The 16,399-nt window shown below is 39.4% G+C and overlaps 1 protein-coding gene across 1 annotated transcript; it reads left to right on the forward strand.

The window, feature by feature from the left end:
• Nucleotides 1-11,313: 11,313 nt before the first annotated feature.
• On the forward strand, nucleotides 11,314-14,676 carry LOC119885003 (asialoglycoprotein receptor 1-like). The gene is made up of 6 exons (XM_038695269.1): nucleotides 11,314-11,537; nucleotides 11,865-11,978; nucleotides 12,061-12,285; nucleotides 12,881-13,026; nucleotides 13,804-13,904; nucleotides 14,317-14,676. Exons 1-6 carry the CDS (start codon nucleotides 11,351-11,353, stop codon nucleotides 14,483-14,485), a joined length of 942 nt encoding a protein of 313 aa, XP_038551197.1. The 5' UTR covers nucleotides 11,314-11,350; the 3' UTR covers nucleotides 14,486-14,676.
• Nucleotides 14,677-16,399: the final 1,723 nt, after the last annotated feature.

The raw sequence follows: 16,399 nt of genomic DNA on the forward strand, positions 1-16,399 counted from the left end.
AGCTAGTGAGTTGACTATAGCGGGAACGGAAACATGTTCATAAGCATAGTTTAGCCCACTTATCTGTGACAATTAGCATGTTTATTTCCTCCTGAATGATCCCGCTTCCAATTCCATGTTTGAGTTAATGACGAAAAGTAAGTGACAGTCACTTATTGTTGTTATGTTTCTGTATTGTAGAGTTACCATGTGTTCACATGTGGCCAGCGTGATGAGTGAGATTTCTAATGTTAGCACAATGTTCATGCTGTAAAACACTGCAGGAAATCATAAGTTAACTGGTGTGAGCCTTCTGATGTCTAAGTTACGTAGCGTATATAACAGAGTTAAGAAGAGTTAATATCGTGTTCATGAGACCATGTGCAGACGCTATTCTTTAGCAAGCGGCAACCTCCGTGTCTCACTTCCGATACCAATGCGAAGTATCTGAAACTGCAATTCATCGAGTGGCCACTTGAGGCTGGCTGCAAAAGGGAGTCAATCTCCATTGACCCCCATGTTAAAATTCCCAACTTTACAGCAGAATAAAACATGTTTACAGCCTGGTTCAAAAAATGGTTTTAGTGCAAATCGCTAATTTTGCCCTTCGTGACAACTATAATAATAATAATAATCTTTTTGTAGAGCACTTTTCAAAAACAAGTTACAAAGTGCTTTTACAAGTGTAAAGACAATAATACCCAAAAGACAATAATACAAAAACTATACAAGATAAAACCAAGAAAACATTGAAAAGACTAAAATACACGTTTAAGATAAATATAAAATTAGTAAAATAGAATAAAATAAAAGGGATAAAATAAAGTCAAATAAGATCGGGAAAGGCTCTCCTATAAAAGTATGTTTTAAGAAGGGACTTAAAAGAATTCACTGACTCAGCCGACCTGATTTCCTCGGGCAGGCTGTTCCAGAGTCTCGTGGCCCTGACAGCAAACGCTCTGTCCCCTTTAGTTTTCAGTCGAGACTCTGGAACAGACAACAGACCTCTGCCCGAGGATCTCAAGGTACGTGCTGGTGTGTATGGGACTAAAAGTTCAGAAATATAACAAGGCGAGAGGCCATGAAGAGCTTTAAAAGTGATCAATACAATTTTAAAGTCAATTCTAAAACATACTGGGAGCCAGTGTAGTGAAGCTAAAATAGGAGTAATGGGGTCATATTTCTTTGTTCTGGTTAAAAGCCAGGCAGCTGATTCTGGACAGTCTGGAGTCGATCAATAGATTTTTGAGTTAAACAGGTGAAAAGGCTGTTGCAATAATCGAGGCGTGAGATGAAGGCGTGTAAAATGGTCTCGGTGTCCTTAAAAGTTAACATAGATCGAATTTTTGCTATTTCTAAGTTGATAAAAACATGACTGAACAAGTTTTGTGGTGTGCTGCTCGAAATTTAAATTACTATCAAACCAAACACCAAGGTTCTTTGCCACAGGCTTAATGTGATTTACTAGGGAACCAGCAGATGGAAGTATTTGATTTGCCATCTGCTGAGACCCGATGACCACGATTTCTGTTTTGTCTGAGTTCAGCTAGAGGAAATTATTTGACATCCAAAACTTCCTATTTGACAGGTAGGATGAAAACCATTCTAGGGCAGTACCAGAGATCCCCACCCAGTGCCTCAGTCTGTCTAACATTATGTTGTGATCAATGGTGTCAGAAGCAGCGCTAAGGTCCAGGAGTACCAGGACTGAGCACATACCTTCATCAGCAGACATTAAAAGGTCATTGGTGACTTTAAGCAGGGCAGTCTCAGTGCTGTGGTACTTCCTAAAACCAGATTGAAACTTTTCAAATATTTTGTTATTTTCCAGTACAGTGAGCAGCTGTTTGGACACAATTCTTTCTAGAATCTTTGCAATAAAAGGCAGTTTAGAAATTGGTCTAAAATTATGTGGGAGGGAGGGATCTAAACCAGGTTTCTTTAAAAGTGGGTTCACGCAAGCCGTTTTAAAATAATCAGGGACACAACCAGTAGATAGGGAGCTGTTGAAAACAGAGATCAAATGGGGCCCAACAGAATCTATTACTTTCAGTAAAAACTTTGTAGCTATTACATCAAGTGGGCTGGAGGACACTCTCATTTGTGATACTGTTTTTAAAAGCTCAGAGAAGTCGATGGGATAAACTAGTTAAAACTCTCTTGTTGCTGGTGAGGAACCTCTGAGTAAGAGGCCGCGGGGGTAATAGAGGCTCTGATTGACACCACCTTATTGGTAAAATAAGATAAAAACAATTCACAGTCATCATTACTTCCAGCTGAGGCACAAGGAGGGATTGGGTTTACCAGCTGATCCACAGTCTTAAACAGAAACCTGGGATTGTGTTTATGTGTAGTAATGAGTTCAGAAAAATAGTGTGTTCTCGCATCCTTAACCATGTTATTGTAGTTAATTAATAAATCCTCCAGACTGAGGTAATGGACTTGGAGATTGGATTTTTTCCATCTGCGCTCTGCTTTCCTGCATTCCCTTTTTAGGCTGCGAATGCTGTCATTTATCCAGGGTTGCTTAATAGCTTTAGACGTAGGCCTAACCTTTAGAGGAGCAGTAATATTTAGTGACAAGCAGATATGATTGAAGTGATCGACCAGATTGTTGGTGTTGGAATCAGACAGGTGTTGGCTTTGGCTCTGAAAGAATGCGCAAAACTTTGAAACACTTTGTTAATTAAAATGCGAGAACACACGGAGCTTGGTGAGGCAGCATGAGTAACAGGCGAATCGCAGCTAAAAACAATACATCTGTGGTCAGATATGGTCATGACCACTAATTCCACAGAGGAAATGCTGACACCCAGTGTAAAAACCAAGTCCAGTGTATGACCACGGTTATGTGTTTGCCCTTTGACATGTTGTTTGAAGTTAAAAGAAGTGGCCATATTTAAAAAGTCAGTTGCATTAACATTGGTGGGGTCATCAACATGAATATTAAAATCGCCACAAAGAACAATTCTGTCATAATTTAAAACCAGAGTAGATAAAATTCAGGAAGTTCTGATAAAAATCCTCCCGGCAGTTTTGGGGGGCGACAAATATGATAGGTTGCAGCCCTCCAACTTTAAGAGTGAGAACTTCAAAGGAGTTAAATTCATCACAGCGTACTTTATGACATTTTAAATTTTTCCTATACACGCTCACTAGCCCACCACCACGACCACTGACCCTCGGTTGACTAAAACAATCATATTGAGGCGGACACAGTTCAGCTAGCTGGCTATAGTCATTCATTTGCAGCCAGGATTCAGTTAAAAACATAAAATCTAGATTTGCAGACAAGATAAAATCATTTAAGATAAAAGTCTTACTTGACAGAGATCTCACATTAAAGAGAGCCATTTTAAATGAGGTTGTTCTGGGTGCTGGAGTTGGTGCAGTTGTCCTAATCCTTAAGAGATTACTATTATTTCTGTGTGGGATGTGCACATTTCGGTTTACTGGTCTATGCGTGATGATGACAGGAATATAAGTCTTTGGAACAGTGCTGGGAGCAGACATCTTTACATGCCAGCAGGTGGAGACAGTTGTTTGTGTCAGTGAGGCAGAGATCTGTTCAGTGACCGGTGGTGTGTCCAGGTGTGCTGCATGAATGATTAGTCATTCGCGTAAGTCATGTCTGGACCGCACCACATGCTGTATGTGAGCAGCTAACATTTCTGAGCCCCGTTTGTTTGGGTGAAGTCCGTCTGTCTTAAAAAGAGACATTCTTTGCCAGAAAATATTAAAATTATCCACATAAGACACACGGTGAGCCTTGCAGGCAGACTGGAGCCAATCGTGGAGGCCAAGGAGTCTACTGAAGCGGCCAGCACCGCGACCAACAGTGGGAATGGGACAAAGATAAAAACGGACTTTCCACACTGCTTTAAAAAGTTAAAAAGACGGTTAAAATCTGATTTTGTCAGTTCAGACTGCTGAAGAGCTGTGTCATTTGTTCCCACATGGACTATCACTCTTGTGATGGAGGACGGGAGCGATGGCATTAGGTCCTGGAGATTTTTTAAAATGTCAGCCGTGGTGGCACCGGGGAAGCAGTGAGTGGTAGCGTTGAAGAAACTATGTTTCTGGTTATGGAGTCACCAATTATTAGTGTGGTTGGGGAGAAAAGAGGACGAGGAGATGCCGGTTGTGGGGTTCCAGAGCAGGACTGAGCAGAATCTGCTTCAACACTGCGTGCGGACTGAGGATGGAGTAACATACAGTAACATACCTGAGAGAAGGGCTACCCGACGGTGCAGGGTAGAGACGGCCTCCGGAGCGTCTGAGCACAGCCTCCTTCAGGATCCTACGTCGGGAAGCGGAGGTTTTTGACCGGGATGATGGCTGCCGATCAGGCCCAGTGGCAGACCGGCGGCCCAGTTGATTACCGTTTGCCGCCAGTGCAGGAGATGTAGCCGGTGAAGGAGATGCAACAGTGTCGGCAGGCACTGTCCGCCGAAAGAGATCCGTATCAGGGAGACTCGAAGCCGCAGGTGCATCCTCTGGATGGACCGGAGTGTCGTCAGACAGGGTTCCATAGCGGTTGGAGAGGCTGATGTGCGGAGGAGAGGCAGCCCCATCCAAGCTTCTCTTGCAGCCACGGACCACCACTTCAGACCAGGTTGACCAATGCTTCGGAGTCAAGCAGGAGGAAAGCCTGGGAAGGCGAGAGGGGTCCCATTACACGGTGTCCTGGATGTTAGCGGTTGTGCTAAGGGACACAATCTGTTTGGCTTGTACTGAAGCCACATCCATAAAGCCAGTCAGCAGGGAATCTTTCTCTTTGAGTTCCTCTGAAAGTCGTCGGATGTCTTCCATAAGGTCAGCAATCTTTTTTTCGCTTTCCTAAGGAGTGTGCAGTCCTCATGGGGCAGAGTTATGTCGTCTAGCATAGCCGCCGGAGCTTTGTTGTGGTCAGTAGCGTTGATGGTGTTTTTACAGTCATCTAGCTTAAAATCCATGTCGGATGACTAAAATCCTTGACCCACGTAAAACTTGGGCGCTCGGTCCGCCGTCTGTTAGCCTCACTCATCTACACTGAGCCATGAGGCTCAGCCTGTCGGAGCCTTTTGGACATTTCCTCATGCAGATACCGGACGAATAATGGCAGGCTGTGCAGTTCATTGGAGAGAGAACCTCCAGGAAATCCGTGTTCTACTTGGTGAGTCAAATTCCTGTATTTTATTTATGTGTTAACATTTAACAGGTATCGCTGTCGGCATATAGCTTGTTAGCTTAACGTTAGCTCGTTACGCTAATTAGCCAGATACGAGCAGCCCCAAGCTGCTAAGTTAGTGTAAGTAAGTAAGTTAGTGTGTTCTAACCGCAGCTTTTAATGAGTCAAAGACAAGTCAGCAAGAAGAGAGAAGCCAAAATGTAACATTATTAGATTAACCTTAGTTTGTGATAATGCTTTGAAGAAAAGGCGTCTGTGTGAAGTGAGTAAAGGCTCAGCTCTCAGTTAGCTGACGTTATGTCAACGGTAACTTTTACTAACGATGTGAGATTTAGCTACGTCCTGTAACGGAATCATTAATCAGTTAGATACTAGTCAGATACTATTATAAGTGGCTGCACCTGATCCCGATGGACACAAAGGGTTTAAAGGCAGAGAGCCGAGGGAGGAGTGGCTGCGGTGTTCTGCCTGAAACTGTCACACCGAGGAGCACTGATGCCACTATTTGAGCTAGCTGTCTCTCCCGAGAAGAGCCGTGCACCTCCAAGTGTAACGTTACTGTTTAAAAACGATAACGTTATACTATTCTTTGTGGGGTTAATCAGTGGGGATGATTGATTCTAAGTACATATTAAATGCAGTTTAGAGTCATCAATAAGTTATTACACATCCTTGAGATTCAGAAAACAATCTGAGGTGATAACTGCGTTTGATCAGCGACGTTTCTGATAAGCTTAAGATGTGGATGCATAATTCGGCCGAACAGCTGTTGTAGGCTACCTGCAGAGATTTTCATCCACCTTTTTTGTCGCGTTATGCCTGCAGACAGCTGGGCTGGGCTGTAACTAGGGCAATGATTTAGTTAAGGCGAGAATTTAGGTGTGTGAGAGCCGCCTCTGAGTTTGTTTGGTGGGTTAGAATTTGCCTAAAAAGGTAGTAGAGTTCAATAAGAAATATAAAATAAGATTGGACTTCAGTAGTTATTGTTGCACAGTGTCCAGCAGAAACTTGTATATTGCACATATGAGGAAACGGTGTATTTCACATTGCCACCCCTAATTACTGTCACATGCCAGAGAGGTTATCATGCTGAGGCGATCTCAGAGTTCCGTAGCTTTATGGCACTTTGGAAGAAGCTGCTCAACTGTCTACTGTCTATTGTTGTCTTTGCCAGAGGAGCTGATTGCAGAACCCTCCAGATGTGATTAGCTCTGTCCAGCTCTTCAGGAGAGAACAGCTCCAGCTTCTATCTCTACAGCTCCTGCTTTTCTTTTTACTCACAACACCTGAACACTACTGATGTGAAATTATGACACTGGGTTCTTATTAACAGATTCTATCATTATAATAACTCAACACATTTCAAGTCATACAAAACTACTTTTAAATTTGTAACCTTTTAATATTGATGTTTTCATGAATGCAAGACAAGAGTCTAATTTATTCAACTATTGCTTTTGTATTAGGAATACTTTGTTATTAAGTGTATCAAACTAATTATACATAATAAAATCATTCTTCATTCATCATCAGTTTCATATTTTAATTTTAAATAGTGTGATCTAAACTTAATATATTATAGTTAACAGCTGTAAATGAAAATATTAAGATGTTATTTATAGGCTAACATTTTGCATATATGTTAGTAGCAAGTAAAAATGAAAGGTTGATGTTGTATACTGTTTTATTTTGACATTTCTTTAAGAGACAAATGTGACATTGACTGAGAAGTTACTCTGTAGTCAAAAACAAAGAATTATCTGCACACTGAATAGTTTTGTAGCCCTGTAGGAGGTGCGACCTGAGAAGGTCTTGTGTAGTTTACATTGTATAGACTCACCTATTTACTACATGTGCATTCGGTCAGCTCTGAGACCTCAGAGTTTGCAAGGTCACAATAAAAGAACACCTAGTGGGATTCACAATTTCTCTGTGCAGATCATTCTTTGTTTTAGCACTTACCCACAGGATGGTTTGGATGTGCCCACATTATTCTGTGTTTAAACTAGACTTATATCAGAGCCACAAACAAGGCTCTACAGCAGGGGTATTCAATTAGATTTCAAAGAGGACTAGTTAGAGAAAATTTCCTGAAGCAAAGGTCCGGAACATAAAAACGACGAACTTGCGTTATCATTCAGTACTATAACCTATAGTTGTATCAACACATGTTTTTAGTCAACAACGGACTGTCAAATAAAATAATATTTCAGTCAGTTTTCACATCAAACTGGAAGAATAATAAATAATAACTATTCAAATAATAAATTCAAATTTAAGTAAACTAAATTAAAGTGCCTAATTTTTAGAAAAAATGTAATAAAAGTGTAGCTTGAAGTGATGAAGTGTAGTCTTAACCAATTTTATAATAAACACTCAACACATCATAACAAATGAACAGCTGTAATGCCTCCCCTTCTCTTTCATTTCCTCTTACAGAGCTACCACTTTCCTACTTTCTGTTGTTCAGTGAGAAACGTGAGCTCCAGCTAGCATATTGGAGATCTATGAGATATTCTGGTTTTGAACTGCCCGTGGGAGGAATGTACATGTAAAAATCTATACATTCTTGATTAAAAGTCATGTGAAATCTCTTTTATCTTTCGTCTCCTCAATTCGGGTGTGTTTCCAAAACATCTCTGGTGAATCTCGCGGACTCAACTCGCAAGCATCGGTATGCACAGATTTGATTGGCCGAGCAGCGTCACATGAGACGATTGGAGCACATGCGATTGGTCTGTGAGTTTCCTGGTCCTCTAAACCAGTAAAGTAAATGCTAGAAAAGCTGCGCGGGTTAAAATAGAAACGCTCCGTCACGAGGTAGTAAGTCTCAATAATAAATGGGCTGTAGGTCGGCGGTCCGGAGAGGACGGCGGCTGGGTCCGGATCCGGACCGCGGTCCGCCTATTAGTGACCTCTGCTCTACAGGAACTTCAGGCTCTGTTAAACAGTCTATGGGTACCGGGTGTATGTCTCCTTATCTATCTTAAAGTATAAGGTAGAAAGTAAAAATACTCCTGCACAGACAGAAATACACTGCATAATTACTTATCAACATTTCATGTGAAACATGTTGGGAGTATTTTCACTTTTTAACTTATACTAGACTGGTGTTCTTTAGCAAGAGTTCAGCTTTAATGTTTCATGTTTTATCTGTGGTATACGATTAGCTTTTCAGTAAGTAGTAAAGACAGGGAGTGCTAATATATATAGAATTTATTAAAAGTGAACCATAAACCATATCTTTTTTTAAATGGATCTATGGTACAAATATGGACAGTATTTAAAAGTCAAAGTAAACAGAAAGAGAGAACCGGAGAGAAGGCCTTTCCACGTCAGTCCACCCCATCAGCACAATGAGGACTCCAGGTCGCTGCAGCTCTCTGGCACCAGGTGGGACATCTGATCCACAGTGTGGCTCTGGGAGGAAAATGTGTAATAAATTCTTCAGGTGATTCTTTAATAAATAGAATAGTGTGGTGAAGTTAATTTTCTAACGTAATTTAATTCAAAAAGTGAATCTTTGATATATTCTAGATTCATTACACAAAGTGAAGCATTTCAAATCCTTTTTGCTTTCATCTTGATGATTATGTTTTACAGCTCATTGGAAATAAAAACTCCACTATCTCAAAATGTATAAACATTTTAGAATAATTATACATTTCTGTATTACAAAATATACAGAAATCACTGGAGAAGAGCTCTCTAATCAGCTAATTAACTCTCTCAGTCTGGTTCTGATGCTCACAATGAACTTTTCCTCAGTATTCTAATTTTTTGAGATGGTCCTCTAAAAGATGCCTCAGTGTTTTAATGTTGACAGCACTATTATGTCACATACGTGGGAGAAAATGGAACAAAGGAGACTCTTTAAACGTTTTTATGTTGTCCTTTTAAGACAATTTTATATCAGCTGTCAAATGTCCAGTAGCCAAGACTAGCAACATTATTTTAGACTCAAAGTTTACGCCTTGAGTAGCAGATGTGGAGGCATCAGAACCTCAAAAACAGTCACAGCTAACTAATAGAGTGGTAGAAAGTGGTAGAAAAATATCCCCTTAAATATAAAAAGTACCTTTCTCTCACAAATGTCCTATTCCAGACAATAATCCCACACAGCCCTGCCGACAGCAGCAACGTTACTCAAAATAGCGGTGTGGGGAATTAATTAACGTGATAGCAGCCATGGCTAACGTTTTACAAGATATATAGCTTCCATCATGTAACTGAGGACTCTACCACTAGCTTATTACGTTTATTACAAGTAACATACTGAGGTGACGTCCAAATAAACGACTCGTAACCGCTCGTAACCAACAGTATGTCAATTGATTTGCTTGAAATTGATCGTTTGAGTTGTAACATTAACGTTAAGTAAACTTAAGATAATTAATAACTGATTCATAGTTAACTGTTAACGTCGGTCTCAACAAAATCCAACTTTAGTGTTGCAAAATAACGTTACCACATTTATATATTAAAAATCATTTAAAACCTTGTGAAGTATAATGTCAATAACAGATATGTGAGTTATTTTAATATTCTCCGGTCTTACCTTGACTGTAGCTGGTAATGTCGGTAAACTGGTATCAACACAGCCGCAGGTTCCAACCTCCACCGTACAGCACCGCAGAGTAGCATGTAGCATTAGCTCCTTAGCATGAGCTAACTCGGTCACGTCGAGCCAGGCGGGAGTGGTTTCAGCAAAAAGTCATCTCAGCTCCACCTACGACCCGCCTCTTTGCCCATTTTTGGTTATCTGGGAGTGACGCGCTGTGACGCCTCCAACGTTTGGCTGAGTGTGGATGTTGTCTTTATTTGAATAAATACTTTCTGAAAAAATTTCTAAACTCTTCTTTTTGCCAGGATTTGCTGATGGTCTCTCTACATTAGCATAGATATCCAGTTGATCCATGATGTTCAGCTGTACTGACAGTTCAGTTTGGTCCTAAGTCTGGAGAGTGTGCTTCTGAAATGATAGACTACTAGTTCTGGACTGTCCTAAATAGACAGTGGCAGGAAGACAGCAGTACATTCACACATGTGACTGTACTTAAAAGGAAACTGAGCTGATGAGATGACCTTTCCAGTCTTTTGTTGCATGTGTATGGAGGTGCTTTCCATTTTGGTTAGTTCTGTAAACTCATTACTGCTCAAACGTGTGCACACATAAATATACAGCAGGTTCCAAAAGTCTAAAAAGTCTGCAGTGTCTAGTCTGAACAACTACTGCCCTGTGGCTCTCACCTCTATTCTGAAGTGCTTTGAGAAAGTGGTTCTTCAGCACATAAAGAACAACATCCCAGCCATCCAGCCCCTCACCATTTTACTTTCAGAACCAGCAGATCCACAGAGGTCTTGTTCACACTTTCCAATGGACAATGGTCTTTTTGGGATACTTGAAAATCTACCCATTTTGTCGTTTAGGTGTGAGGAAGTTGGCAGCCATCAATAGTCTTACTTTATAATTTTCAGGTACTATCAAACAATAAACTAACAACCATTGTAAAACAGAGCACAGCACATTGTTCACATGTGATTCTCTACTCAACAGGAAACTGTGGGATTAATTATTTTATTCGCTGCAGCTGCATGATTGTGCTTTACATTTTGTTTAGAGTGGCAAAATCTCTGAAATCTTATACTTCAGCTGTCATTGCTCAGAATGAATAAATTAATACTGAAATACATGTAGTGGTGGTAGAATAGCAAGAAAGAAAGAAAAAAGACAGGTACTTCCCAAACTTTGGCACACTTACCATGTGTCAAGTTTATCATTGTCCTGTGTAAATTGAATGACCACAGTTTCTGTTGTAACAGTACTGCTTAAATAAAACAGAAAAGGAAACAACCTTCACAGTATAGATAATGATGCATTACTCATAGATAGATGGATACTGACTAAGAAATGTACTACCACAATATAAGTAGTAGTTAGAGTAAATATAAGTGTAAATCTGGTGAAACTGTGGGGCTTTAAATTACGATGATTTATGACAGGACATCTTCTCTTCCAAGTTTACTTCAGTTATTTTCTTCCTCCTCTATTTTCTTCCCTTTTTATTTAAACCTGATGCAAAGTGACCTCTAATTACTTCCCTATTCCCTAGGGCTGCAGTTTGCTGATATAAATGCCAACATACTGTGATCCAAGCAAAACAGAGAACAGAGAACAATTAGGTAAAGTAAGAAAGCAGTATGGCTGAGGGTCTCTATACCAAGCCAGACCTCATCAGAAAAGTTAGATTTCAGACAGGTGAGAAGGAAGACAGAAACACAGAACTCTATGATAACAGCAGTAATGTGAGGATTAATCACAACAACTGGGCAGAGGGCAGTACGCCGCTGGAATCACAGGACAACACTACCGGGAACCAACAGAAAAGTCTGTCTGTCTGCATCTATCTGCCTGTCTCATATGTCCTATATGTCCTACATAGACGGGATACTGTATTTAAGATTACTTATATATGTTGGGGAAAACATTACATTACATTTTACATAGAGGCTTTTTGTTTTCGTATGAATTACAATTTTAAAAAATCAGACATTGTCATCATATTCATATTTGTTACATCAAAACTGTGAATGTACAATCACAGACTGCTTTAAGTCAAATGCAACGTTAATAGAATGTAGCATACTTTTAATGAAGCAGAACTTTTATTTTTATTAACTCTATTAAATCAGCAGTGTTTATTTGTGTCCTCAGCCACTTCAGTCAATGTAAGTTCAGGACAAAGGAATCTTTTCAGAGCTGTTGCAGTGTTTCTGCTGCTGCTGTGTCTTCTCCTCCAGATTGCAGTGATTGTCCTGATGGTCCAATGTAAGTCTTCCAAATTCATAGAGATTATATACAGTATGTGATACAAGTGACCTTTGAGCTTTTATGTTTGATTCTGTGGCAGTGATTCAAGACAAAAGCAACTGGAACATGGAGAGAAATCAACTGTGGATGGACAATGCCAACCTGACAAGCGAAAGACACAAACTACAGCGGCGTTACAGTGAAATGGAAAGTCTTAATCACTTCCTGACCCAAAATATAAGCCAGTTAGAGAATGAGAAAAAGCTTCTGCAGGCCATTAACACCAACCTCACCAAAGAGAGAGCTGAATTACAAACAAAGCTTGGTGAGTGATGTTTAATTAAAAGAATAGACATTTTGGAAATTACACTTATTCACTTTTTAGAATTAAGAATGAGGTGAGAGGATCGATGCCATTCTCATGGATGTACGGTAAATATATAGCTGTGCTGGATAGCTTATCACTGGAAACTGGAAAGCCCAGAACTGGGGAAACAGCTAGCCCGTCTCTGAGTAACGCTTAAGCTCACTAATTTAAATACAATAGCATTTGTTTGATTTGTACAAAAATCAAATTGTAAATTGAGGTGTTATGTAATGCACTATTTCTTGACTGGGAGCAGTTGCTAGGCAACCATAGCTTCCCTAAAACGGCTGACATTTTTACTCTTGGACTTTTGCACAACCTATCATCTAACTCTCAGAATTAAAGTCAATCAGCATATTTCCCAGGTTTTTCTTTTAAGCCGCTGTTTAGATATTGATCGTTTTTTTAACTAATTTGGAAAGACGCGCTGGTCTGCAACATCGAGTAGCCTACAGCATATAGGCTACAAGTGGTATTTCTGCTTGATGTTCTGGATTGTGTTGTGTCTTTTATGTTGTCATGGGGATATATGCCATTTTGTGTCATTAAACAGAGACTCCATGCTGTCCTAACAACTGGGAAAAGTTTGGAAATAGTTGTTATCTAATTTCCACCGAAAAGAAAAACTGGAATGACAGCAGAAAGATCTGTAAAAATGTTAATGCAGAACTGGTGATCATATCCAGTATTGAGGAACAGGTGAGTGGACAATTTTTTTTTCTATCTCTTGAACCAATTGTTGTTGACTGAGTAGCCTACTATTTTAATATCTTCAGACATGTTTTCAAACACAGGAGTAAAGTAAACCTATTTTTTCAATAATGGATTAAGAAACATATGTTCAGTTCCTGTGATTTTAAACATGGTTGAAAAAAATTTAAAAAATGGAAGAGGAAAATGAAAGCAGCAAGCAGTAATGAACGAGGCCGACTTTGTGATGTGCCGTATCCGTGGTGCAGTTACCAGTACCAGTATGTCAAGTGTGGACCACAGCATGAACATCTCCATGTACACTCTAGTTACAACAATTTCCTGTTTCATGGCAAAACATCAAAATTCAGCGCCATGGACACTGCCCTCAAAAAACTCACAGTTAGCATGCATTTTCATCAGTGTTTTCTGTGAAAGTCAATCCAAATAATTCTCAAGGAGGAGATTGTTAAAATACAGAGCCTATAAATGGCGGAAAAATGGCCTACAATTGCACCTACTAACCCCAAAATGGCGGAATTCCTCTTGGGTTATTGTAGGAAACAAGTGAGCAAATAAGCCGAGAAAGTGTGACAGCATGATCAATACTAGGACCCTAAAACTGAAGCAGCCATCATTCATTTCATTATTTACACCTGTGTTTTTTTCCTGTGACATGTCCGAAGGGTTGGGGGGGCTCTTTTGGTGTACCTAATCTCTTTGAAAGGACAGAAAAGAAAAAGTGAGATATAACTGACTATAACTGCCACAAATGTCTCTTTGTAGAGATTTATGAGCTCATTTGGCCTGGAGACCTGGATTGGTCTGACTGATGAAGAGACCGAAGGAGATTGGAAATGGGTAAATGGAACAAGAGTCACCGAAACGTAAGACATTTTGTAAAATCTGATTTATTGACTGTCTCTGTGTTATATTCAAAATGCGCCTTCTTAATTAATTGATCAATTTACAATAAAGCCCACAGTTCCCAACAACGGCTCAGGAGACAAAGTCTGAATTCAAAGATTAAAGAACACAGATGATGAAGATATTAGATCTGTGTTTTATATACTGACAACGAAGAATTGATGTGTATGCAAGTTCTGCCCACAGTGAAACTGTGTGATATTGAGCATATTGTGCAGACACCTGAGCTTTCTGTGGTTGTTTCCATTCAATGTTCTGTTGATTATGTGGGCCATCAGAATAACATGCTCTCAATTGGAAGTAAAACTCATAGATGTCAACAGTTTTGATGTCTAATTTTTAGCAATGGTTAAAGTTGTTGTTCATCCCCAGGTACTGGAGAACTGGACAGCCGGATAATAAAGGAGAAAAAACAAGTGAAAACTGTGCTGAGATTTCCATACAACAAGATTTAAAAAACTGGAATGATTTAAGTTGCACCAAATCATTATTCTTTATCTGTGAGACAACGCTTTTTAAAAAAATAAATAAAATAAAATAATTATGGTACACTCTTGGCTGATTCCATATCTATTTTGCTTTCACTCGTGTAAAATACCAATAACATACTGCACATTCTCCTCCTTCTCTATGCATAAATAAACTTCTGTACTTGATTGATATTATATTAATTAATGATTTGTTGTGTTTGTGATGTAATAAAAAACAAACCACAAAATAAATACATTTTTCTCTTAGAACTTATTCAATTGTATGACTGAGTGATTTATTACATACAACATTACCACTATCAAGATTGACTAACCGATAAAAATGCTGATATACATCATTTATAATTTTGAAAAATTCACCCTGATGAAGGGTATATCAATCAATTTGATATTTACTTTAGTATTGTGAATGTATGTAGCTGAGACGCATTAGCTTGCTCATTTCCAATCAAATATGTGGCTGCAAATAACAAATCAGACGCTTTGTTATACACATTTTGTTTCATTAAAATACAGAATCTTGATTTGGGTCAGAAGGCTGTAAAATACAAATTTGTGGGTGAGTAATAAAATGGGTTGTTTCCTTTATTTTGTAACAACCATTGTATTTCTTTCTGGAGAAATTGCGGTGTGAATGCTGGCTGTTGAAGGCTGGCTGTTGAAGGCTGATGCTAAACTGGATTGCTAAACTTGCTAATCCCCCCCCCCCCCCCAAAAAAAGCTCACTGTGTTCTGATTGGCCAAGATCCTGAAGCAGGATGATTATGCCGCTCAGCGGTAGAGACAAACTAAGCATAGGAGCTGCCAGTTGTTATTGAGGCTGCAGGCCTATTACCATATATGGAAAACGAGCTCTGTATGACATCAGTAAGAGCCAAGAGTAGAGCTTTGGCCACGTTTAACATAAACATCTGACATTGTAACATTATAGATAAGACAGAAAATATAAGAAGCCTAATAAGTCTCCTTTAATGCGTGTGTGTGTGTGTGTGTGTGTGTGTGTGGGTGGGTGTGTGTTCAGTGAAGAGGACACAAACAGGTGTTCAGAAAATAGCTTAACTTCAGAACAGAGGACCCAGTCCTGTGATCTTTAATCAACTAACTTACGTCACCAAGGTAACCATCTCTTCAATAGAGACAGATAGAAAAATAGAGACAATAGAGACAGATAGAGACTTTCTGTCAAACAAACCTCCACTGTGGCAAAACTATAGGTTGTATTGGTAAATTTACCCGACCAGCAGCAGCAGAAGGCATTTGTGAACAATGTGATATGTTTTTTGTGTGGATAAAGTTAAAAAAAGTGAGCTCTTCTGCGAGTTAAAAAACTGGTACGTTCTGCTCTGCTCCAGAAATTTTGACACAAATTTATAATGGCTTCCAATGGAGGACTTGGCTGTCACTCTTGTCCTTTTTAAGGGCGCTGAGCCAAATCTATAAGTCCCAGGGATTTAAAAAGCCCACGTAAGGAACCACAACAAAATTTACTACACTTCTGGTGTAAAATTATGCATGAAGAGTTCAAATTTTGAGTTAAAGAGAAAAGTTTAATGTATTCATTATCCATATTAAAAAGTGAATTATTATCAGTTGAATCCAGTTTTATCCACTGTTGAGGAAATGATTATTTCAGCTGCATATCACAGTGCGTCTTTTTAATTGCTAGTGCATATGCATCAATACCAAAGTCATAGGTGCTTTTTATTGCTGCAGTTTAAGATTTAGGACAGGTTCTAACCTGTGTTGTCTGGGTCAAAGTCACCTGATCACTTAAACTCCTTTGCTGTATCTTCAGAAGCTACGGTTAAACTGAGGCATCAAGAGTGATATACAAGTGAAAACACTTGTATATATGGACTATGGATGTGCAGGGCTTTAATGTTGGAGTAGTATATGAGAGGAAATGTACTACAAAGTATGCCAATAAATCCACCAAACATGACTTTTGAAGAGAAACCTTCAAA

The sequence above is a fragment of the Micropterus salmoides genome, unplaced genomic scaffold, assembly GCF_014851395.1.
Source record: "Micropterus salmoides isolate LMB-PRFRI ecotype aquatic unplaced genomic scaffold, ASM1485139v1 Ms_hic_scaffold_3845, whole genome shotgun sequence".
NCBI classification, from domain to species: Eukaryota; Metazoa; Chordata; class Actinopteri; order Centrarchiformes; family Centrarchidae; genus Micropterus; species Micropterus salmoides.

What these genes read in the sequence shown, in the direction of transcription:
- LOC119885003 (XM_038695269.1), top strand. Translation starts at nt 11,351, where the DNA reads ATGGCTGAGGGTCTCTATACCAAGCCAGACCTCATCAGAAAAGTTAGA. An exon ending in TACCGGGAACCAACAGAAAA is followed by an intron (nt 11,538 to 11,864) that starts GTCTGTCTGTCT and finishes TTGTGTCCTCAG; the next exon opens with CCACTTCAGTCAATGTAAGT. An exon ending in GATTGTCCTGATGGTCCAAT is followed by an intron (nt 11,979 to 12,060) that starts GTAAGTCTTCCA and finishes ATTCTGTGGCAG; the next exon opens with TGATTCAAGACAAAAGCAAC.